At 30.5% G+C, this 23,367-nt stretch overlaps 1 protein-coding gene across 1 annotated transcript; it reads right to left on the bottom strand.

Moving 5' to 3' along the window:
• Window positions 1-2,184: 2,184 nt before the first annotated feature.
• Window positions 2,185-7,302, bottom strand: LOC149152401 (uncharacterized). Its single transcript, XM_089443472.1, has 4 exons — window positions 6,820-7,302; window positions 5,821-6,726; window positions 3,381-5,704; window positions 2,185-3,238 (listed from the first exon to the last, which is right to left on the bottom strand). Exons 1-4 carry the CDS (start codon window positions 7,300-7,302, stop codon window positions 2,185-2,187), a joined length of 4,767 nt encoding a protein of 1,588 aa, XP_089299598.1.
• Window positions 7,303-23,367: the final 16,065 nt, after the last annotated feature.

Here is a 23,367-nt window from a genome sequence, read left to right as displayed (position 1 = left end):
TTATAAATTATTTTTAACTATTTTAAGTTGTTTTTAAAACGTTCTAAATTGTTTCAAAAACATTTTAAATTGTTTTTAAAGCATTTTAAGTTGTTTTTAAAGTGTTTAATTTATTTATTTTTTAACATTTTTAAGTACTTTAAAGATTTTTAAATTGTTTTTAAAACATTTTAAAACGGTTTTAAAGCATTTTCAATTGTTGTTAAACCACTTAAACTTATTCTTAAAACATTTTAAAATGTTTTTGAAACATTTTAAAATAATTTAAAATTGTTCTTAAATCAATTTAAATTATTTTTTACATTGTTTCTAAATCATTGTAAACTATTTTTAAAGCATTTTAAAATCATTTAAAATTGTTCTTGAAGCAACTCAAATTATTTCTGAGATATTTTAAATAGTTTTTAAAGCATTGTAAACGGTTTTTAAAGCATTTTAAATTGTTTTGAAAGCATTTTAAAGCACTTTAAGGCTTCTTAATTGTTGTTAAAGAATTTCAAAAGAATTTAAAATTGTTGTTAAAGAATTTTAAAAGAATTTAAAATTGTTTTTAAAACATTTTAAAGTGTTTTTAAATTATTTTGAACTATTTTAAATTGTTTTTAAAATGTTCTAAATCATTTCAAAAACATTTTAAATTGTTTTTAAAGCATTTTAAATTGTTTTTACAGTCTTTGAAATTGTTTTTAAAACATTTTAAAGTACTTTAAAGTTTTGTAAATTCTTTATAAAACATTTTAAAACGGATTTAAAACATTTTCAATTGTTGTTAAAGCACTTAAACTTATTTTTAAAACATTTTAAAATGTTTTTGAAACATTTTAAAATAATTTAAAATTGTTCTTAAATCAATTTAAATTGTTTTTAAAGCATTGTAAACTATTTTTAAAGCATTTTTAATTGTTTTGAAAGAATTTTAAAAACATTTTAGAGTACTTTAAAGCTTTTTAAATTGTTGTTAAAACGTTTTAATAGAATTTAAAATTGTTTTTAAAACATTTTAAAGTGTTTTTAAATTATTTTGAACTAATTTAAATTGTTTTTAAAACGTTCCAAATTGTTTCAAAAACATTATAAATTGTTTTTAAAACATTATAAGTTGTTTTTAAATTATTTAAAATTGTTTTTAAAACATTTTAAATTACTTTAAAGCTTTTTAAATTGTTTTTAAAACATTTTAAAACGGTTTTAAAGCATTCTCAATTGTTGTTAAACCACTCAAGCTTATTTTTAAAACATTTTAAAATGTTTTTGAAACATTTTAAAATCATTTAAAATTGTTTTTAAATCAATTTAAATTATTTTTAAAGTATTTTAAATTGTTTTTAAGGCATTGTAAACTGTTTTTAAATCATTTAAAATTGTTCTTAAAGCAATTTAAATTTCTTTTGAAGTATTTTAAATAGCTTTTAAAGCATTGTAAACGGTTTTTAAAGCATTTTAAATTGTTTTGAAAGAATTTTAAAGTACTTTAAAGCTTTTTAAATTGCTATTAATGCATTTTAAAAGAATTTAAAGTTGTTTTTAAAACATTTTAGAGTGATTTAAATTGTATTTAAATTATTTTGAACTATTTTAAAGTGTTTTTAAAACATTCTAAATTGCTTCAAAAACATTTTAAATTGTTTTTAAAGCATTTTAAATTGTTTTTAAAGCGTATAAAATTGTATTTAAAACATCTTAAAGTACTTTAAAGATTTTTAAATTGTTTATAAAACATTTTAAAAGGGGTTTAAAGCATTTTCAATTGTTGTTAAAGCACTTAATATTATTTTTGAAACATTTTAAAATGTTTTCGGAATATTTTAAAACATTTAAAATCATTTAAAATTGTTCTTAAATCAATTTAAATTATTTTTAAAGTATTTTAGATTGTTTTTAAAGCATTGCAAACTATTTTTAAAGAATTTTAAAATCATTTTAAATCATTTTGAAAGCGTTTTAAATTGTTTTGAAAGCATTTTTTTTTTTTTTTAACAAATTCGGTTACTCATATATTATAAAAGCCAGCAAACCAAAATTCTAGTACAAAAGGGGAGTAACTCTGAGAGCTGAGGTACAAAAGTGGGTTCACAGACCCGAATTCCTCTAAGCTTCTCTTGATTGAACACAAAGCTAAAAACAAACGGCTATATTGCCTGACAAAAGAACCTCCTATCCAACTAAATTTACAATGCATAAATTTCAAGGGAAGTGCTGAGTGACTGAATCGTCCGGGAGCTGATCCCTTCGAGCACTTGCTTTGGTCGAAGCTTCTACCTGCTGGCTCTCAGTGAGGGAGCGAAGATGATCGATGGCCGCCTCCAAGTGGATGCAACGGTCCTTTAAGTCTTCAATCTCTTTCTTCCTTTTCTCCAACTTCTTGCGCTTGGAGTTCCTATCAGAGTGATAATCCTCAGCCAGCTCTTTCAGCTGCTTGATCAGACTGTTAATCATGATCGTATTGGCTTTGCACATGTTACACTCCTTGTTGTTGAAGATGCGTCCCATAGCATTGTTGGGCTGAGCTTGGTTGGCTGGCTGATTTGGGTGCTCCGCCATCCTTGCAATCTGGTAACCAGGGTCGAAATTATCACAAGGGGGGTGGGTTGATGAAACAGAGGCCGTGAAAACAGTGCCACAAGTCTGCGGGCGCACTAGATTGATGGAGAAGGGACTCAGGCAGTGAAAGAGGGCGCTGCTGGGAACATAGACAAGGTTTCTAGATAAGAGCAAGGGACTGATGAGTGAAACAGGGGTTACCGAGAATAGAGGACAAAGGCCTAGATCCCGGAACGAGCAGATGGCCTCCGAAAGATGCCTGAGCTTGGAGGGAGCGAAGGAGTGGCTTCTTACTTGAATACAAGCTGTGGCGGACAGGTAATCTTGCCTGCACACCGAGAGAAGCCCGGTGTTTGCCGTAAATGAGATACTGGTCTTATGATCCCTGAAGGAGTCTTCTAACTCGAGCCTCCACCTGAAGAAGTCGCCGCGCCTCTGTCTTTGAGCTGTGATGGCCCTGGGCTGATCCCTGTCATTTATAGGAGTCATGAGGACTTGCTCACTCTTGATTCGAATAATGGAGTATCTGTTCTTGGAATCAGTGAGATCTTTGGGGTAGATTTTCTCGTGTCCAAGGAGCCTGTCGCCTGAGTGAGCGTGATCACACCTTCTGAGATTGTCTGCGCTGACCGATGAGAGAGCCCATACCCTGCCTGCATTCCTCAGATCCTGAGGGCGATACGCTGTCCTGTAGTACCTGTTTTGGCAGTCGAGAAGGATAGGGAACGATGAAGATATGTTGAAAATGAGCCAAGTGCATTGATGCAGGTGCCTGAGGTGACCGAAAACCTGAGGAGAGGGGAAAGAGGCCTGTCTATGGAATATCCTTTTCGTAATACTCATTGTTTTCCTTGACCTGGCCCGTGGATCTTCCTGTTGCCTTGTTTGCTTGCTCATCCGCTTCCCAATTGTTGCTTCTTAGGATATGCTTGAAAGTCACTTTGCTGAAGCCCCTGATCTGGTCCATGATCCTGCCCTTGATTCTGTTTAACGTTGTTTGGTGAAAGTCTTTTCCAGAATTCATAACTGCTATTATGATTGTAGAGTCGCCCAGTACCAGAAGATTTTGGATGCCTAGCCTCTTGGCGATGGAGGTCCCCATTAGAAGGCTGTAGGCTTCAGCCTTATTGTTCGACATGGTACCCAAGCCCCACTCATAAGTAACAATCAATTTCCCCAGAGGATCCCTGATTATTCCCCCAGCTCCAGCTCTGCCTGGATTATTTTTTGAGGCCCCGTCAAAGTGAAGAGTATACCTCTTTTGATTTTGGATACAATTGTTGATTTCGTCCTTTGTCCCTCTTAATTTCCAATCCTTTTGACCAAGTCCTGCTATTGTGTTATTATTTGTTCTTGGTTTGAAGTTGAATCTCCTGACCCATTCCTTCACCCTGTCATCTATATATTCCGGGTCTGCTTTGGAGATTCCATTTGCTTCTATTGTTTCTGTGATGAGAGCAGAAGTTTTAGCCAGAATGCTGGATATACTGGGTTTCTTATTTTTGAAAATACTTTCATTCCTAGCTAACCATAACTGCCAACAGAGATTTGAAGGGATGCTGGTCCATATCCTCCTTTCCAAATTCATGTTTTTGTTGGCGTAAGGGAAGTTTTTCCCCCAGCCTTTCTGAAGGAGAGAAATCTGATTGGGAAGGTCTCCAATGCTTATAGGACTGACTATGAGCTTCCAACAGGACCTTGCAACCGGACATTCAATGAAAAGGTGGTTGATGTTTTCCTCTGCCTCCCTGCACATGAAACAAACTGAGGGGCCCGGTATTCCCTTTTTCCTAAGGTTTTCTGATGTTAGAATTTTGCCATGAAGTAGAGTCCAATTGAATAGTTTTATCTTTGGCAGGCTTTCAATTCTCCAAGCTGCTTTATACAGATGCCAATTGTTGATTGCTGAAGAGTTTTGGAGTGCCTTGTAGCCTTCTTTCACTGTGTAGGTGCCTCCTGTTGGATCCCATACATAATTGTCATCTGTAGTTCTGTTTGTAGGGGCAGACCCTGTGAGAGAGAGCTTCAGATCACTCCAGAGATTCGCTAGATCATTGGGGAGATGTAGCGCCTTCCATCCAATCCAGTTGTTTTGGTCCCAAAGGGAAATGTCAAAAAGAGTTTGGAGGTTAGCTTCTGCCATCCACTGATGGAGGGGCCTGAAATTGATGGACTTTTCTCTGGCTTCCGTGCCCATAATTCTATCCTCCCAAATGCTGGTGTGCCTTCCATTGCCTGGGGCTTTAGATATGCTAGATTTGAGAAGGGGAAGGGTTTTTTTGATCAATTTCCAAACAGGTGTACAATTTCTATCAGTGATGACTTCAGAGAGGATGTTGCTGTTGATCCCATTCAAATATTTCCTTTTGATGGCCTCTGCCCACCAGGTCCCTTTCTCGTTAAGGATTCTCCAAGTTAATTTAATACCCATTGCCATATTTGCCAGTCTCGGAATTCTAATTCCCAATCCTCCTTTTTCTATGGGAAGGATGACCTTTTCCCATCTCACCAAGCTAAATTTTTTTGTGTCTTGCTTTCCCCCTTGCCATAGGAAACTTCTGATAAGCAGCTCCATGTGCTTATGGATGCTTGCTGGGGCGAGGGTAATGGCGAATTGGTAGATAGGAAGGGCTGATAGAATGGCCTTGATGAGTATAGTTCTGCCCGCCAAGTTGAGCCAATACATCCCCCAGCTCTGCAATTTCCCTCTCAACTTCTCAATAAGCTTTACCCAAACTTCATTTTTGATTGACTCTTTGGCTAGAGGCAGCCCTAAGTACATAAAGTGGGACCAGTTTGATTGGGCTGGGATTTCCATAATCAAAGAGATTCTTTGGGTTATGTATCTTGGGACGTTCCATGTATAAACCATGCACTTATTGTTGTTTAATTTGCCCCCAGAGGCTTGGAGGAAGAGGTCCATAATGTTCTTGAATCTCCTGGCCATGAGGCTTGAAGCACCACCAATGAGAAGGGTGTCGTCTGCAAATAATGAGTGATTAATTCCCTTGGAGCCTCGAACAATGTCCACTCCTGTTATCTCCTTCAACTTTCGCTTATTTTCAAGGTGCAGACTTAGAGTTTCTGCCATAATGATATAAGGAAAGGAGAAAGAGGGCATCCTTGCCTTAGGCCTCTTGAGCTCTTGAAGGCACTGCAGGGCCTGCCATTTATTAGAGGGGCTGTCCAATTGTTGGAGATGCATTCCATTATCCTACTGATGAAGAGCTCTGACACACCAAAGTTCTTTAGGACTGCCTGCAGAAATGAATGGTTTACCCTGTCGAAAGCGTTCGCCATGTCCAGCTTGATTATCATACCCTTTTCATTCCTGGCTACGCTGCTGTGTATCGCCTCCTGAATGAGAATAACATTATCTGTAATATGTCTCTTGGGGACAAATCCTCCTTGATTTTCGGAAATAAGTGAGGGAAGGATTTTTTTTAATCTATTTGCCAGAATCTTAGTGATAATTTTGTATGAGACATTGCATAATGAGATGGGTCTGGACCTGTCGAAAGATTGAGGATTGGGCTCTTTTGGGATTAGCGCTATATGTGAAGATTTTATGCTGCTGCCCATTTTGCATTTTGAATGAAAATTTCTCACCATTCTTATGTAGTCTTTCTTGATAATATCCCAGTGAGTTTTATAAAAGCTCACCGTGAAGCCATCAGGTCCAGGGGCTTTATCCAAGGGCATGCTTTGAATTGCCCATTCAATCTCCTCCCTTGAGATTTCTTTATCCAGCTCACAAATTTGTGCTTCAGAGATCTTTCTGTCAATGATGTTGGTGAATTCCGGATTGTCCTGATAATGAGGGTCTGCGGAAAGGAGAGTTTGGAAATATCTAGAAGCGGCCTCCTTGATTTCCCCTTGGTCCATAAGCTCTCTGCCATCATAATTTATCCTTTCTATGTTGTTTCCAGCTCTTCTTACTTTAAGACTGTTATGGAAAAATGAGGTGTTTTTGTCCCCAGATTTGAGCCAGAGACATCTTGACTTCTGTCTTTGCTCGTCCTCTTCTTTGCGATGCTGGCTGTAGAGCGCCTTATACAGCTCACTTTCTTTCCTTTGGTCTTCCTCTGTATCTTGACTGCCTTCCTTATCCTGATTCCATTGCTCCAATTTCATTTGTAGGTCAATTTTTGCCTTCCTTTCCTCTAACCCGTGATTCCTGGCCCACTGTTTTATGGCAATCCGCAGCAGTTTGATCTTAGATTCCCAAATGAAGTGTGGGGAGCCTGTTATCCCCGTTGCCTAGGTTTCTTCAATCACTTTTTTGAAGTCCTCACAGGAATCCCAAGCCCTGTTGAATTTGAATGGCAACGGACCCATGTCTTCCCCTTTGTCTAAATGCAGCGCCACTGGCTTATGATCTGATATGAAGCCCTGTATAATTGTACTTCGGATCCTCGAGAAGTTGGCAACAATTCTCTCCTGGACCAGAATTCGGTCAAGTCTCTCTTTGATATTGTTTCTACCTGTTCTTTTGTTTGACCAGGTGTAGCGGCCATTCTGAGGGGGTATGTCCATAATGCTATGTGTTTGAATAATTTCTTCCAGCTTGTCTCTTGAGGGATCGGCCAAGAAATTCCCTCCCATTTTCTCATCGGCATTCCTTATTAGGTTGAGGTCTCCTCCCAGGAAAATATTCCTCCCTTGAGCAGTCCCAAGATCTGTGGTGAGAGAATCCCAGCAAGAGGCTTTATCTCTGTAATGAGGAGGAGCATAGACATTATAAATTGTGTATTCTTCCATCTTAGCTGTACTTTGCAAATCTAATCTTATCCACCAACTGCTGTGCCTGTTGTCTGTGAGCTTCCATTTGTTTTTATTCCATATTGCCCCTATGCCTCCTGAGGCTCCTGTTTTTATTTTGAACTATTTTAAATTGTTTCTAAAACATTCTAAATCATTTCAAAAACATTTTAAATTGTTTTTAAAGCATTTTAAATTGTTTTTAGAGTGTTTAAAATTGTTTTTAAAACATTTTAAAGTACTTTAAAGCTTTTTAAATTGTTTATAAAACATTTTAAAACAGGTTTAAAGCATTTTCAATTGTTGTTAAAGCACTTAAACTTATTTTTAAAACATTTTAAAATAATTTAAAATTGTTCTTAAATCAACTTAAATTATTTTTAAAGTATTTTAAATTATTTTTAAAGCATTGTAAACTATTTTTAAATAATTTTAAAAACATTTCAGAGTACTTTAAAGTTGTGTAAGTTGATGTTAAAGTGTTTTAATAGAATTTAAAATTGTTTTTAAAACATTTTAAAGTGTTTTAAATTGTTTTTAAAGTATTTTGAACTAATATAAATTATTTTTAAAACGTTCCAAATTGTTTCAAAAACATTTTAAATTGTTTTTAAAGCATTTTAAGTTGTTTTTAAAGTGTTTAAAATTGTTTTTAAAACCTTTTAAAGTACTTTAAAGCTTTTTAAATTGTTTTTAAAACATTTTAAAACGGTTTTAAAGCATTTTCAATTGTTGTTAAACCACTCAAACTTATTTTTAAAACATTTTAAAATGTTTTTGAAACATTTTAAAATAATTTAAAATTGCTTTTAAATCAATTTAAATTATTTTTAAAGTATTTTAAATTATTTTTAAAGTATTGTAAACTATTTTTAAATCATTTTTAAATCATTTAAAATTGTTCTTAAAGCAATTTAAATTACTTTCAAGTATTTTAAATAGTTTTTAAAGCATTGTAAATGGTTTTTAAAGCATTTTAAATTGTTTTGAAAGCATTTTAAAGTACTTTAAAGCTTTTTAAATTGTGGTTAATGCATTTTAAAAGAATTTAAAATTGTTTTTAAAACCTTTTAGAGTGTTTTAAATTGTTTTTAAATTATTTTGAACTATTTTAAAGTGTTTTTAAAATATTCTAAACTTTTCCAAAAACATTTTAAATTGTTTTTAAAGCATTTTATTTTTTTTTTAAATTGTTTTTAAAGCGTTTAAAATTGTTTTTAAAACATTTTAAAGTACTTTAAAGATTTTTAAATTGTTTATAAAACATTTTAAAATGGGTTTAAAGCATTTTCAATTGTTGTTAAAGCGCTTAATCTTATTTTTAAAACATTTTAAAATGTTTTTGAAATATTTTAAAACATTTAAAAATGATTTAAAGAATTGCAAACTATTTTTAAAGAATTTTAAAATAATTTTAAATTGTTTTGAAAGCATTTTAAAGTACTTTAAAGATTTTTAAATTGTTGTTAAAGCACTTAAACTTATTTTTAAAACATTTTAAAATGGTTTTGAAACATTTTAAAATCATTTAAAATTGTTCTTAAATCAATTTAATTTTTTTTTCAAGTATTTTATATTGTTTCTAAAGCATTAAAAACTATTTTGAAAGCATTTTAAAATCATTTAAAATGGTTCTTAAACCAATTTAAATTATTTTTGAAATATTCTAAATAGTTTTTAAAGCATTGTAAATGGTTTTTAAAGCATTTTAGATTGTTTTGAAAGCATTTTAAAAACATTTTAAAGTATTTTAAAGCTTTTTAAATTGTTGTTAAAGAATTTTAAAAGAATTTAAAATTGTTTTTAAAACATTTTAAAGTGTTTTTAAATTGTTTTTAGCTATTTTAAATTGTTTTTAGAACATTCTAAATTGCTTCAAAAACATTTCAAGTTGTTTTTAAAGCATTTTAAATTGTTTTTAAAGCGTTTAAAATTGTTTTTAAAACATTTTAAAGTACTTTAAAGATTTTTAAATTGTTTATAAAACATTTTAAAACGGTTTTAAAGCATTTTCAATTGTTGTTAAAGCACTTACATTTATTTTTAAAACATTTTAAAAAATGATTGAAAATTGTTCTTAAATCAATTTATATTATTTTTGAAGTATTCTAAATTGTTTTTAAAGCATTGTAAACTATTTTTAAAGCATTTCAAAATCATTTTAAATTGTTTTGAAAGAATTTTAAAAACATTTTATAATTGTTTTTAAAACATTTAAAGTGTTTTAAATTATTTTTAAATTATTTTGATCTATTTTAAATTGTTTTTAAAATGTTCTAAATTGTTTCAAAAACATTTTAAATTGTTTTAGAAACATTTTAAATTGTTTTTGAAGCATTTTAAATTGTTTTTAAAGCATTTGAAATTGTTTTTAAGACATTTTAAAGTACTTTAAAGCTTTTTAAATTGTTTTTAGAACATTTTAAAATGGTTTTAAAGCATTTTCAATTGTTGTTAAAGAACTTAAACTTATCTTAAAAACATTTTAAAATGTTTTTGAAACATTTTAAGATCATTTAAAATTGCTATTAAATCAATTTAAATTATTTTTAAATTATTTTAAGTTGTTTTTAAAGCATTGTATACTATTTTTAAGGCATTTCAAAATCATTTAAAATTGTTCTTAAAGCAATTTAAATTATTTTTGAATTATTTTAAATAGTTTTTAAAGCGTCATAAACTGTTTTTAAAGCATTTTAAATTGTTTTGAAATAATTTTAAAAACATTTTAAAGTACTTTAAAGCTTTTTAAATTGTTGTTAAAGCATTTTGAAAGAATTTAAAATTGTTCTTAAAACATTCTATAGTGTTTTCAACTTATTTTGAACTATTTAAAATTGTTTTTAAAATGTTCTAAATTGTTTCCAAAACATTTTAAATTGCTTTTGAAGCATTTTAAATTGTTTTTAAAGCGTTTAAAATTGTTTTAAAAACATTTTAAAGTACTTTAAAGCTTTTTAAATTGTTTTTAAAACATTTTAAAACGGTTTTAAAGCATTTTCAATTCTTGTTCTTAAAGCAATTTAAATTATTTTTGATGTATTTTAAACAGTTTTTAGAGCATTGTAAAAGGCTTTTAAATCATTTTAAACTGTTTTGAAAGAATTTTAAAAACATTTTAAAGTACTTTAAAGCTTTTTAAATTGTTGTTAAAGCGTTTTAAAAGAATTTAAAATTGTTTTTAAAACATTCTAAAGTGTTTTAAATTGTTTATAAATTATTTTTAACTATTTTAAGTTGTTTTTAAAACGTTCTAAATTGTTTCAAAAACATTTTAAATTGTTTTTAAAGCATTTTAAGTTGTTTTTAAAGTGTTTAATTTATTTATTTTTTAACATTTTTAAGTACTTTAAAGATTTTTAAATTGTTTTTAAAACATTTTAAAACGGTTTTAAAGCATTTTCAATTGTTGTTAAACCACTTAAACTTATTCTTAAAACATTTTAAAATGTTTTTAAAACATTTTAAAATAATTTAAAATTGTTCTTAAATCAATTTAAATTATTTTTTACATTGTTTTTAAATCATTGTAAACTATTTTTAAAGCATTTTAAAATCATTTAAGATTGTTCTTAAAGCAACTCAAATTATTTCTGAGGTATTTTAAATAGTTTTTAAAGCATTGTAAACGGTTTTTAAAGCATTTTAAATTGTTTTGAAAGCATTTTAAAGCACTTTAAGGCTTCTTAATTGTTGTTAAAGAATTTCAAAAGAATTTAAAATTGTTGTTAAAGAATTTAAAAAGAATTTAAAATTGTTTTTAAAACATTTTAAAGTGTTTTTAAATTATTTTGAACTATTTTAAATTGTTTTTAAAATGTTCTAAATCATTTCAAAAACATTTTAATTTTTTTTTAAAGCATTTTAAATTGTTTTTACAGTCTTTGAAATTGTTTTTAAAACATTTTAAAGTACTTTAAAGTTTTTTAAATTCTTTATAAAACATTTTAAAACGGATTTAAAACATTTTCAATTGTTGTTAAAGCACTTAAACTTATTTTTAAAACATTTTAAAATGTTCTTGAAACATTTTAAAATAATTTAAAATTGTTCTTAAATCAATTTAAATTGTTTTTAAAGCATTGTAAACTATTTTTAAAGCATTTTTAATTGTTTTGAAAGAATTTTAAAAACATTTTAGAGTACTTTAAAGCTTTTTAAATTGTTGTTAAAACGTTTTAATAGAATTTAAAATTGTTTTTAAAACATTTTAAAGTGTTTTTAAATTATTTTGAACTAATTTAAATTGTTTTTAAAACGTTCCAAATTGTTTCAAAAACATTATAAATTGTTTTTAAAACATTTTAAGTTGTTTTTAAATTATTTAAAATTGTTTTTAAAACATTTTAAATTACTTTAAAGCTTTTTAAATTGTTTTTAAAACATTTTAAAACGGTTTTAAAGCATTCTCAATTGTTGTTAAACCACTCAAACGTATTTTTAAAACATTTTAAAATGTTTTTGAAACATTTTAAAATCATTTAAAATTGTTTTTAAATCAATTTAAATTATTTTTAAAGTATTTTAAATTGTTTTTAAAGCATTGTAAACTGTTTTTAAATCATTTAAAATTGTTCTTAAAGCAATTTAAATTTCTTTTGAAGTATTTTAAATAGCTTTTAAAGCATTGTAAACGGTTTTTAAAGCATTTTAAATTATTTTGAAAGCATTTTAAAGTACTTTAAAGCTTTTTAAATTGTTGTTAATGCATTTTAAAAGAATTTAAAATTGTTTTTAAAACATTTTAGAGTGTTTTAAATTGTTTTTAAATTATTTTGAACTATTTTAAAGTGTTTTTAAAACATTCTAAATTGTTTCAAAAAAAAAAAATTGTTTTTAAAGTGTTTAAAATTGCTTTGAAAATTTTTTAAAGTACTTTAAAGCTTTTTAAATTGTTTATAAAATATTTTAAAACGGGTTTAAAGCATTTTCAATTGTTGTTAAAGCACTTAATCTTATTTTTAAAATATTTTAAAATGTTTTTGAAACATTTTAAGATCATTTAAAATTGTTCTTAAATCAATTTAAATTATTTTTCAAGTATTTTATATTGTTTCTAAAGAATTGTAAACTATTTTTAAAGCATTTTAAAATCATTTAAAATTGTTCTTAACGCAATTTAAATTATTTTTGAAGTATTTTAAATAGTTTTTAAAGCATTTTAAATTGTTTTGAAAGCATTTTAAAAACATTTTAAACTACTTTAAAGCTTTTTAAATTGTTGTTAAAGAATTTTAAAAGAATTTAAAATTGTTTTTAAAACATTTTAAAGTCTTTTTAAATTATTTTGAACTATTTTAAATTGTTTTTAAAACATTTTGAGTTGCTTCAAAAGCTTTTCAAATTGTTTTTAAAGCATTTTAAATTGTTTTTAAAGCGTTCAAAATTGTTTTTAAAACATTTTAAAGTACTTTAAAGCTTTTTAAATTGTTTATAAAACAATTTTAAACGATTTTAAAGCATTTTCAATCATTGTTAAAGCACTTACACTTATTTTTAGAACATTTTAAAATGTTTTTGAAACATTTTGAAATCATTGAAAATTGTTATTAGATCAATTTGAATTATTTTTGAAGTATTCTAAATTGTTTTTAAAGCATTGTAAAATATTTTTACAGCATTTTAAAATCATTTTAAATTGTTTCAGAAACATTTTAAATTGTTTTTAAAGCATTTTAAATTGTTTTTAAAGTGTTTCAAATTGTTTTTAAAACATTTTAAAATGGTTTTAAAGCATTTTCAATGGTTGTTAAAGCACTTAAACTTATTTTAAAAACATTTTAAAATGTTTTTGAAACATTTTAAGATCATTTAAAATTGTTATTAAATCAATTTAAATTATTTTTAAAGTATTTTAAATTGTTTTTAAAGCATTGTAAACTATTTTTAAAGCATTTAAAAATAATTTAAAATTTTTCTTAAAGCAATTTAAATTATTTTAAATAGTTTTTAAAGCGTCGTAAACTATTTTTAAAGCATTTTAAATTGTTTTGAAATAATTTTAAAAACATTTTAAAGTACTTTAAAGCTTTTTAAATTGTTGTTAAATCATTTTGAAAGAATTTAAAATTGTTTTTAAAACATTCTAAAGTGTTTTTAAATTATTTTGAACTATTTAAAATTGTTTTAAAATGTTCTAAATTGTTTCCAAAACATTTTAAATTGCTTTTGAAGCATTTTAAATTATTTTTAAAGCGTTTAAAATTGTTTTAAAAACATTTTGAAGTACTTTGAAGCTTTTTAAATTGTTTATAAAACATTATAAAACGGTTTTAAAGCATTTTAAATTCTTGTTAAAACACTTAAACGTATTTTTGAAACATTTTAAAATCATTTAAAATTGTTCTTAAATCAATTTAAATTATTTTTAAAATATTTTATATTGTTTCTAAAGCATTGTAAACTATTTTTAAAGAATTTTAAAATCATTTAAAATTGTTCTTAAAGCAATTTAAATTATTTTTGATGTATTTAAAACAATTTTTAAAGCATTGTAAATAGTTTTTAAAGCATTTTAAACTGTTTTGAAAGCATTTCAAAAACGTTTTAAAGTACTTTAAATCTTTTTAAATTCTTGTTAAAGTGTTTTAAAAGAATTTAAAATTGTTTTTAAAACATTCTAAAGTGTTTTAAATTGTTTATAAATTATTTTGAACTATTTTAAATTGTTTTTAAAATGTTCTAAATTGTTTCAAAAACATTTTAAATTGTTTTAAAAGCATTTTAAGTTGTTTTTAAAGTGTTTAATTTATTTTTTTTAAACATTTTAAAGTACTTTAAAGCTTTTTAAATTGTTTTTCAAACATTTTAAAACAGTTTTAAAGCATTTTCAATTGTTGTTAAACCACTTAAGCTTATTCTTTAAACATTTTAAAATGTTTTTGAAACATTTTAAAATCATTTAAAATTGTTCTTCAATCAATTTAAATTATTTTTCAAGTATTTTATATTGTTTCTAAAGCATTGTAAACTATTTTTAAAGCATTTTAAAATCATTTAAAATTGTTCTTAAAGCAATTCAAATTATTTTTGAAGTATTTTAAATAGTTTTTAAAGCATTGTAAATGGTTTTTAAAGCATTTTAAGTTGTTTTTAAAGCATTTTGAAAGCATTTTAAAGCACTTGAAAGCTTTTTAATTGTTTTTAAAGCATTTTAAAAAAATTAAAATTGTTTTTAAAACATTTTAAAGTGTTTTTAAATTATTTTGAACTATTTTAAATTGTTTTTAAAACATTCTAAATTGTTTCAAAAACATTTTAAATTGTTTTTAAAGCATTGTAAATTGTTTTTAGACCGTTTAAAATTGTTTTTAAAACATTTTAAAGTACTTTAAATATTTTTAAATTGTTTATAAAACATTTTAAAACGGGTTTAAAGCATTTTCAATTTTGTTAGACAAGAACACAGGCAGCCAGAAAGGATGGTTATCCACCTCGGCTCCTAAGAGAAGAAGAGAAGAGAGCAGAACTGAGCACGAAGAAGCAGGAGGAACAGAGGAGCGAGGAACAGAGGAGCAAGAACAGAACAAAGGATTCTACCCAACATGTGTAGAATCGACTATTCAACATTTTTTCCCCATCTTTTTACCAACTTTGACTCAATCAATAGGACTTTGTTGAGCTGGCATGATATGCAAACTGAGATGTGCTGGCGGAGAGGCCTCCTTGTCTGAATCCGAGGTGGAGGAATCATGATTCCATTTCTGTGAGGGTAGAACAGATGGAGCCACAAGACCAGTCGCTGGTGAATCCTGTGCTGGCTCTACTGCCAATCCTTCCTTATTCTCTTCCTCTTCATCTGAGCTGAGATCAAAATCGTCCATGGGGTTAGGATCATGTGGCTTCCAGCTTTTGGATTTTTGTTTAGGAATGGCTTTCTTCTTTTGGGTCGGCATCGTGGGACAAGATCTTTGGAGGTGTCCTGTATGATGGCAATTTCGGTAGCGAAAGGCTGTGTTCTCATAATCCAAGGTTTGAGTCCAATGGAAATCTCCAATTTTGAGATTAATTTGGTCCGGGAGACCTTTGCTCATGTCTATTTCTGCACAAATTCTGGCAAAGGTATATAAGCCTTTTTCCCCTCTAGTGATGTCTGTGTCTAGAAAGCAGCCTAGGGAATCGCCAATCCCTTGGAATACAACAAAGTGCCATAGATGCGCTGGGAGGTTTGGAAGTCTGACCCAGATGGGGAGTTTGGTGATAACTACTGTAGAAGGATCGAAATCTGGAAACCCAGGGGTGAGGAATAGACCGGCTGCACCCCAGAACCATGGGCCATCAATTAAGGTTTTTTGATAGTCCTCACTGAAAGCAAACACTACGATGAAGAAGCCCTTTCAGCATAACAGAACCTTGCAATTGTTGGTCCAGTTAGAGTGAAGCCATTGGTAGAGGTGTTCTGTGCGTGGCCATAACCCATTGAACCTGCAGATAATGGCATGTTCAGCAAACTTTTGTGTTTGCTCATCCAGTGATGGATGCTTTATTTCAATGGAGGGGGTTTCTTCCAGTTTGTCCACCAGAAAGGGCTTGGGAGCCTGAGCTAGTGGAGCTGTTCTCTTAGGCAACTGAGCATGGACAACGTCCTTGTATGAAAATGCCCCAGCTGAGGAGGATTGTCCCCCAGCTCCCCCTCTCAAACGAAAGGTAAAAACAATGGAAGCATTTCTCTTAATGCTGTAAAAAGATAGGGGGTTAAGATCCTCGAGCTGTTTACCTTCATGGAGAAGTCGATGAGCTGCAGAGGGAATCATCAACTTGAGTTCTAGAGCAAGCTTGAGGTCTTGCACTTGATCCGACGCTCTCACCCATTGTAGCAGAGTTTTGCCCGAGTTTAGCCTGATCAGTATCTGGAACGAGGCAGAGAGATCAAAGGGCTGCTTGCTTCTGTAGATCTGAGACGTGAGGAGGCTGGAACTTTGAAGGGCCTTCTTTTCCTGAACTTGCTGCGGGGTTTGTGAGGAGATGAGGAGAAAATCCTAAGGTCGTTGATTTTGTCATTGCGATCCGCCCCAAAGAGTTTCTAGATGCCCCATCCATGACGATTCAGGAAGCTTGAAGAGTTCTGAGGGTCAAAAATAGAGTAATGGTGATTCTGGGGGGATAGAGAAGGTATAAATATGATTGAGCAACCTTTCAGGGCAAAGAATTTCTTCCCAAGATCTGTCGCCTGGGGAAAAACGAGAGCATATTCTGTGTGATCGTTCTTGCCAATGCATCTACAATCTGATGGGGGTTGTTGTATCTAGTTGCAGCAATAGAGGGCCAAGAATAGGCTGCCCCAAAGACCAGATGGAAATAAAATAGATGTGGGGGAACTCTCAGGAGATATTTGAAATCATGCGGAACAAAGATGAGAGAGTAGGCCTGCATTCCCTGAGTTAAACGCGCGTCTCCATCAGCGGCAGGGCGGAGCAGGGGCCAGACGGCAGACGAAAGAGGGGAGGCAACAGTAACTCGGCTAGGGTTCATCTTCGGCCGTCCTCATTCAAAAATTCCCAGTCAAAACTCTATATGACTAAAGCTTTTTAATTGTTGTCAAAGCATTTTAAAAGAATTTAAAATTGTTTTTAAAACATTTTAAAGCGTTTCTAAATAATTTTGAACTATTTTAAATTGTTTTTAAAATGTTCTAAATTGTTTCAAAAACATTTTAAATTGTTTTTAAAGCATTTTAAGTTGTTTTTAAAGTGTTTAATTTATTTTTTTTAAAAACATTTTAAAGTACTTTAAATCTTTTTAGATTGTTAAAACATTTTAAAATGGGTTTAAAGCATTTTCAATTGTTGTTAAAGCACTTAAACTTATTTTTTAAAACATTTTAAAATGTTTTTGAAACATTTTAAAATAATTCAAAATTGTTCTTAAATCAATTTAAATTATTTTTAAAGTATTTTAATTTTTTTTTAAAGCATTGTAAACTATTTTTGAAGCATTTTAAATTGTTTTGAAAGAATTTTAAAAACATTTTAGAGTACTTTAAAGCTTTTTACATTGTTGTTAAAGCGTTATAAGAGAATTTAAAATTGTTTTTAAAACATTTTAAAGTGCTTTAAATTGTTTTTAAATTATTTTGAACTAATTGAAAGTGTTTTTAAAACGTTCCAAGTTGTTTCAAAAACATTTTAAATTGTTTTTAAACCATTTTAAGTTGTTTTTAGAGTGCTTAAAATTGTTTTTAAAACATTTTAAAGTACTTTAAAGCTTTTTAAATTGTTTTTAAAACATTTTAAAACGGTTTTAAAACATTTCCAATTGTTGTTAAACCACTAAAACTTATTTTTAAAACATTTTAAAATGTTTTTGAAACATTTTAAAATCATTTAAAATTGTTTTTAAATCAATTTAAATTATTTTTAAAGTATCTTAAATTGTTTTTAAAGCATTGTAAACTATTTTTAAATCATTTAAAATTATTCTTGAAGCAATTTAAATTACTTTTGAAGTATTTTAAATAGTTTTTAAAGCATTTTAAACGGTTTTTAAAGCATTTTAAATTGTTTTGAAAGCATTCTAAACTACTTTAAAGATTTTTAAATTGTTGTTAATGCATTTTAAAAGAATTTAAAATTGTTTTTAAAACATTTTAGAGTGTTTTAAATCATTTTTAAATTATTTTGAACTATTATTAAGTGTTTTTAAAACATTCTAAATTGTTTCAAAAACCTTTTAAATTGTTTTTAAAACATTTTAAATTGTTTTTAAAGCGTTTAAAATTGTTTTTAAAACATTTTAAAGTACTTTAAAACCTTTTAAATTGTTTATAAAACATTTTAAAACGGGTTTAAATCATTTTCAATTGTTGTTAAAGCACTTAATCTTATTTTTAAAGCATTTTAAAATGTTTTTGAAATATTTTAGAACATTTTAAAATCAATTAAAATTGTTCTTAAATCAATTTAAATTATTTTTAAAGTATTTTAAATTGTTTTTAAAGCATTGAAAACTATTTTTAAAGAATTTTAATATCATTTTAAATTGTTTTGAAAGCATTTTAAAAACATTTTAAAGTGTTTGAAATTGTTTTTAAATTATTTTGAACTATTTTAAAGTGTTTTTAAAACTTTCTAAATTGTTTAAAAAACATTTTAAATTGTTTTTAAAGCATTTTAAATTGTTTTTAAAGCGTTTAAATCGTTTTGAAAGCATTTTAAATTGTTTTGAATGTTAGGATATTCCGACACATAGGAAATAGTTAACTACAACTTGGTCTAGTGTAGAGTTAGGTAAAGTGTGTTTCTTTACCGTTGTACATTTTGTAACTTACAATCCGACGGTCATGATATGTAGTGATCCGACGGTTCATTCTCTCCTCGGTATTACCGACACTTGATCCGTGGCTTGACACCTGATTGGTCCATGAATTCTATTTAAAGCGCATGGAGGGTCATTTGTAGGGTAATCCGTGTATGAGAGAAACATATGTAACTTTTCATTCTTTTATTAATAAATTGCCTGAAGTGGCCACGTTGGTTCAGGCCGTGGACTGTTTCCCTCTTTGAGGGTTTTAACCACATCAAAATATTAGTGTATTGATCTGCGATCTGGTTGTGAGCAGTGTCCTTTTGGTGTTCTGTCTGAGGAACTTACCCTGTAAATTCCTACATGGTATCAGAGCTATTTGAGGGCCGCGTCCATTGGTGATCCAAATCTGAAGCTGGTAGAACTGCATCTGACTGCTGTTTCCTAGATCTACTGTTTCTGACTGCTTTCGGGCCGAGAGGACTGCTCTGTTGTGTTGGGAGCATCTGTTCTAGTGAGGAACCCCTTTCGTTTCACGCGAAAAGGTTTCCGGTAGCCCTAGCTGCGTCATTTTTAAGATCTGGAGGTATACAGTGTTTATTTGCAGTTTACTGTTATTTTCTCTCTGTTTATTTCGGTTTCGGTTTATTTAGCTTTTTTATTACCGGATCTATACCTTTCATTTCTGCGTATGCTCTTTGCCCTGCGACTCTGTGCGATCTGGGCAAATCAGAAACAGAAAGGAAGGATTTTTCTCATGCGTATGCTCTTTTCTCTGCACCTTAGGGTGATCTCGGAAAATCAGAAACATTGAGGAAAATATTTAGTTTCTGGCCAAAGCTAACTTTGAGCCGCAAGGTTCATTTTTTAAAATATTTAGTTTTTCGGCTAAAGCTAACTTCGAGCCATAAGGTTTGTTTTCTTCGCATGTCCGTGTTGGGTTTTCGGTTTTCTGTTTTGTAGGGAAAAAGAGCTTTCTCAAAGCAAGCACACAACCCAAAGCACCCCCCCCTCGCTCTCTCTCTCTCTCTCTCTCTCTCTCTCAAATTTTTTGTATAGATCAATTGGTTCAAAGCTATTTTAAGAGAGTAGAGGTCTTGGGTTCAAGTCTCCATTTTGTGGGGGCAGATTTTTTTATTTCCGCACATTCCTGCACTTCGTCGGCAACTTCAACAACTTTTTTTCAAAAAGCCATAACTTCTTCATCCAGAAGCCGTTTTCAGAGCCGTTTTTTTTAAACCAGCCTAATTTTTCGAGATCTATCCATTGGAACACTTATTTTCAGCATCTTTAGCTTCAGTTTCCATTAAAATGGAAAGTCAATACCAAGTTACCCTTGACAGCACCAACTACTTCCAATGGTTGGCTTACATTGAGGATTTACTTAGAAGTAAAGGTCTCTACAGAATAGCCTCAGGCCAAGAAAAGAAACCGAAGGATGAAGATAAGGCTGCTAAATGGGAAAATAGGCAAGATCAAGCACGTGGATTGATAGGGATGTCTATTTCTCCAGATCTTAGATTCCATATTGCAGAAATTGATACTCCTGATGAAGCAATGAAACAAATCAATAAAGTTTTTGGGATTAAAAATGAAATTAGAGCCCATCAACTTGAAAATGAGTTGCTTACATTGGACCCTAATAATTTTTCTTGCATTGAAGATTTCTTGTCCAAGTTCAAGACCCTTAGATATCTTTTGGAAGGTGTTAAAGTTAAGAAAAAAGATAGTAACCTTATCTATTCCATTCTTACAGAGTTGGGACCAGCCTACTCTATGTTTGTTTCCACCTTACATTCTACAAGAGAAGCCTTCATTTCTCAAGTAACAGACTACAAGCCCCCTTCCTTTGACTCTTTTTGTGATTCTTTAATAAGAGAACAAAAAAACTCTTACACCTTGGTCTTCTTAATCTTGGAAACTCTTCCAAGAAAGCGTTAGCCGCCCAGCAGCAACCAAATTCAAAGAATCTTAGAAGTCATATCCTAAAAAGAATGGTCCTAAATCAAACAAGGGTCCTAAGCAATTTCAGCCCCAAAATGAAAAATCATTTCAACAAAATGATAAGACAAATAAAAACAAAGGGAAGAAGACTGATAGACATTGCAATTTTTGTAATCGAGATGGCCACTTAGAATCAAAATGCTTTAAGAAGATGGAAGCCTTGGAAGCAGCAATGAAGAAGCATAACATCCATTTGGGGCAATCTTCAACTTCAACTTCATCTTCAGGAATGGCACTTTCTGCATGTGGTTGTCAAGCATCTCGGTCTGGCTATGCATTAAATGTATCTTCTTCTTCTCATTCTCATGAGTGGCTCATTGATTCTGGAGCTTCTTATCACATGGCCAAAAACAAAGCCATGTTTTCTTCTTTAAATGATTGTAACACCAAAAATATATATGTTGGTGATGATAGATCTCTTAATGTTGTAGGGACTGGAACTGTTCATCTAGACAATGGTCAGTTTAATGATGTATTATGTGTTCCAACCTTATCCTGCAACCTTCTATCTGTATATCAGATAACTCATTCAGGTGAAGGTAAAATCGTTGAATTTTCACCTCATGATGTTGTAATCAAGGACTTAAGAGATCCTAAACAGATTTTGGCTACTGGCATTGCTGATGATTCTACAAGGTTGTATAAGTTTCACAACTTTGGGTCATCAAATCTTCCCTCAGTATTTGTTGCTCATAACGATGAAGTGAGCAAACTTTGGCATGAGCGATTTGGTCACTTAAACTATCGCTCCCTTCAGCATCTATGTAAAGAAAATATGGTGACAGGTCTTCCTATGGTATCTTGCAGAGATGGTGTTTGTTCCGGATGTGTACTCGGAAAACATCATCGGGACAGTTTTGAAAAACGTGCCTCTTGGCACGCCTCAGCCCCTTTACAGCTTGTGCATAGTGATTTATGTGGTCCACTTCCAGTTGTGTCATTCTCTGGCTGCAAGTATTTCTTAACTTTCATTGATGATTTCTCCAGACGCACTTGGGTATACTTCTTAAAACTCAAGAGTGAAGTATTTAACACTTTTTTGGCCTTCAAGGCCTTTGTTGAAAAACAATCTGGACATCAAATTCTTAAGTTAAGATCTGATAATGGCGGAGAATATGTTAAAAACACATTCATCAACTATTGCACTGAGAATGGAATTCAAATGCAACATACTGTTCCATATACTCCACAACAAAATGGTGTAGCTGAAAGGAAGAATCGCACCTTAAAGGAAATGGCTAATTGTATGCTACAATCTAAAGGACTTGGTCTTAGTTTTTGGGCAGAAGCAATTAACTGTGCAAATTACATAATAAATCGCACTCCTACTAAGGCTTTAAAGAATATCACTCCAGAAGAAGCATGGAGCTCAATCAAACCAGATGTAAGTCACTTTCGTGTTTTTGGAAGTGAAGCGTGGGCCCATATTCCAGATGAAAAGCATAAAGCTTTAGAACCTAAGAGTGAAAAATGTACTTTTGTTGGATATTCTGAAGATGTCAAAGGCTATAGACTTATTCCATTTAAGTCCAAAAATGTTATCATTAGAAGAGATGTAAAATTTGATGAAAATATATCGGCCTGCGAGCCTAGTCCGGCGGATGTGCCACCTCTCCCTATCTCTTCTACCTTTGAAAACATTTCTTCTTCAGATGATGAAAGTGAGGATGACAATCCTCCCCCACCATCTCAGGATCCTCCTTCAGCTCCTGAGCTTCCAAAATGGGTTCGTGCTACTCGAGATGCAGCAGGTGATCTTGCCGGTGATCCTACAGATCAGCGACACACACGTTCTCAGTTCGAGAGAGCCTCTTCTTTACTGGCTCAAGCTCCAGTAAATTATGATCCTGACACCTTTGCAGAAGCTTCAGGCCATCCAGATTGGGAAGCAGCTATGAATGAAGAATATCATTCATTATTGGCAAATGATACATGGGATCTTGTTCCTCTACCAAAGGGACGAAAATTGTTAGATGCAAATGGGTTTACAGAACCAAGTATGGACCAGATGGGAAAGTTGATAAACATAAAGCTCGTCTTGTTGCTAAAGGTTTTTCACAGGTTGAAGGCATTGACTACACTGAAACCTTCTCCCCTGTTGCCAAAATGAACTCTATCCGCCTTGTTCTTTCCCTTGCTGCCTCTTTCAAATGGGAAGTCCATCAGATGGATGTTAAATCTGCCTTCTTGCATGGGGACTTGCATGAAGAAATCTATATGGAACAACCCATTGGCTTCATACAAACAGACTCCAGCCTTGTATGTCGACTTAAGAAATCCCTTTATGGTCTCAAGCAAGCTCCTCGGGCTTGGTATGCCAAAATGGATAGCTTTCTTTTAGAATCTGGCTTTTCTAGGTGTCATTCTGACAATACTGTCTACACCAAGAAAGTGGGCAACTCTCTTATCATCCTTGTTCTTTATGTTGATGATCTTATCCTTACTGGTAGTGATCCCAACCTTATAAACCATGTGAAGTCTAGCCTTAAAAGGAAATTTGAAATGACAGACTTAGGACACTTACACTATTTTCTCGGTCTTCAAGTCTTGCAATCCAAGGAGGGTATTTCCCTTTCCCAGTCCAAGTATGCTTGTGATATTCTACGCCATTTTCACATGGAAGACTGTAAGCCAGCCCCTTCTCCCTTTCAGTCTGGAGTCAAACTTTCAGTCACTTGTACTTCTCCTGAAGTTGATGCTACCTTATACCGTCAACTTGTAGGAAAACTTTTGTATCTAACCCATACTCGTCCTGACCTTTCCTTTGTTGTTGGCCTTGTTGCTCGGTTCATGCAAAACCCCCGTGAAAGTCATTGGAAA

This window comes from Pinus tabuliformis, chromosome 9 (genome assembly GCF_031772625.1).
Source record: "Pinus tabuliformis cultivar Carrire ecotype Pingquan chromosome 9, CPIR1, whole genome shotgun sequence".
Lineage (NCBI taxonomy): Eukaryota > Viridiplantae > Streptophyta > Pinopsida > Pinales > Pinaceae > Pinus > Pinus tabuliformis.
This window is presented reverse-complemented; position numbering and strand designations above follow the sequence as displayed.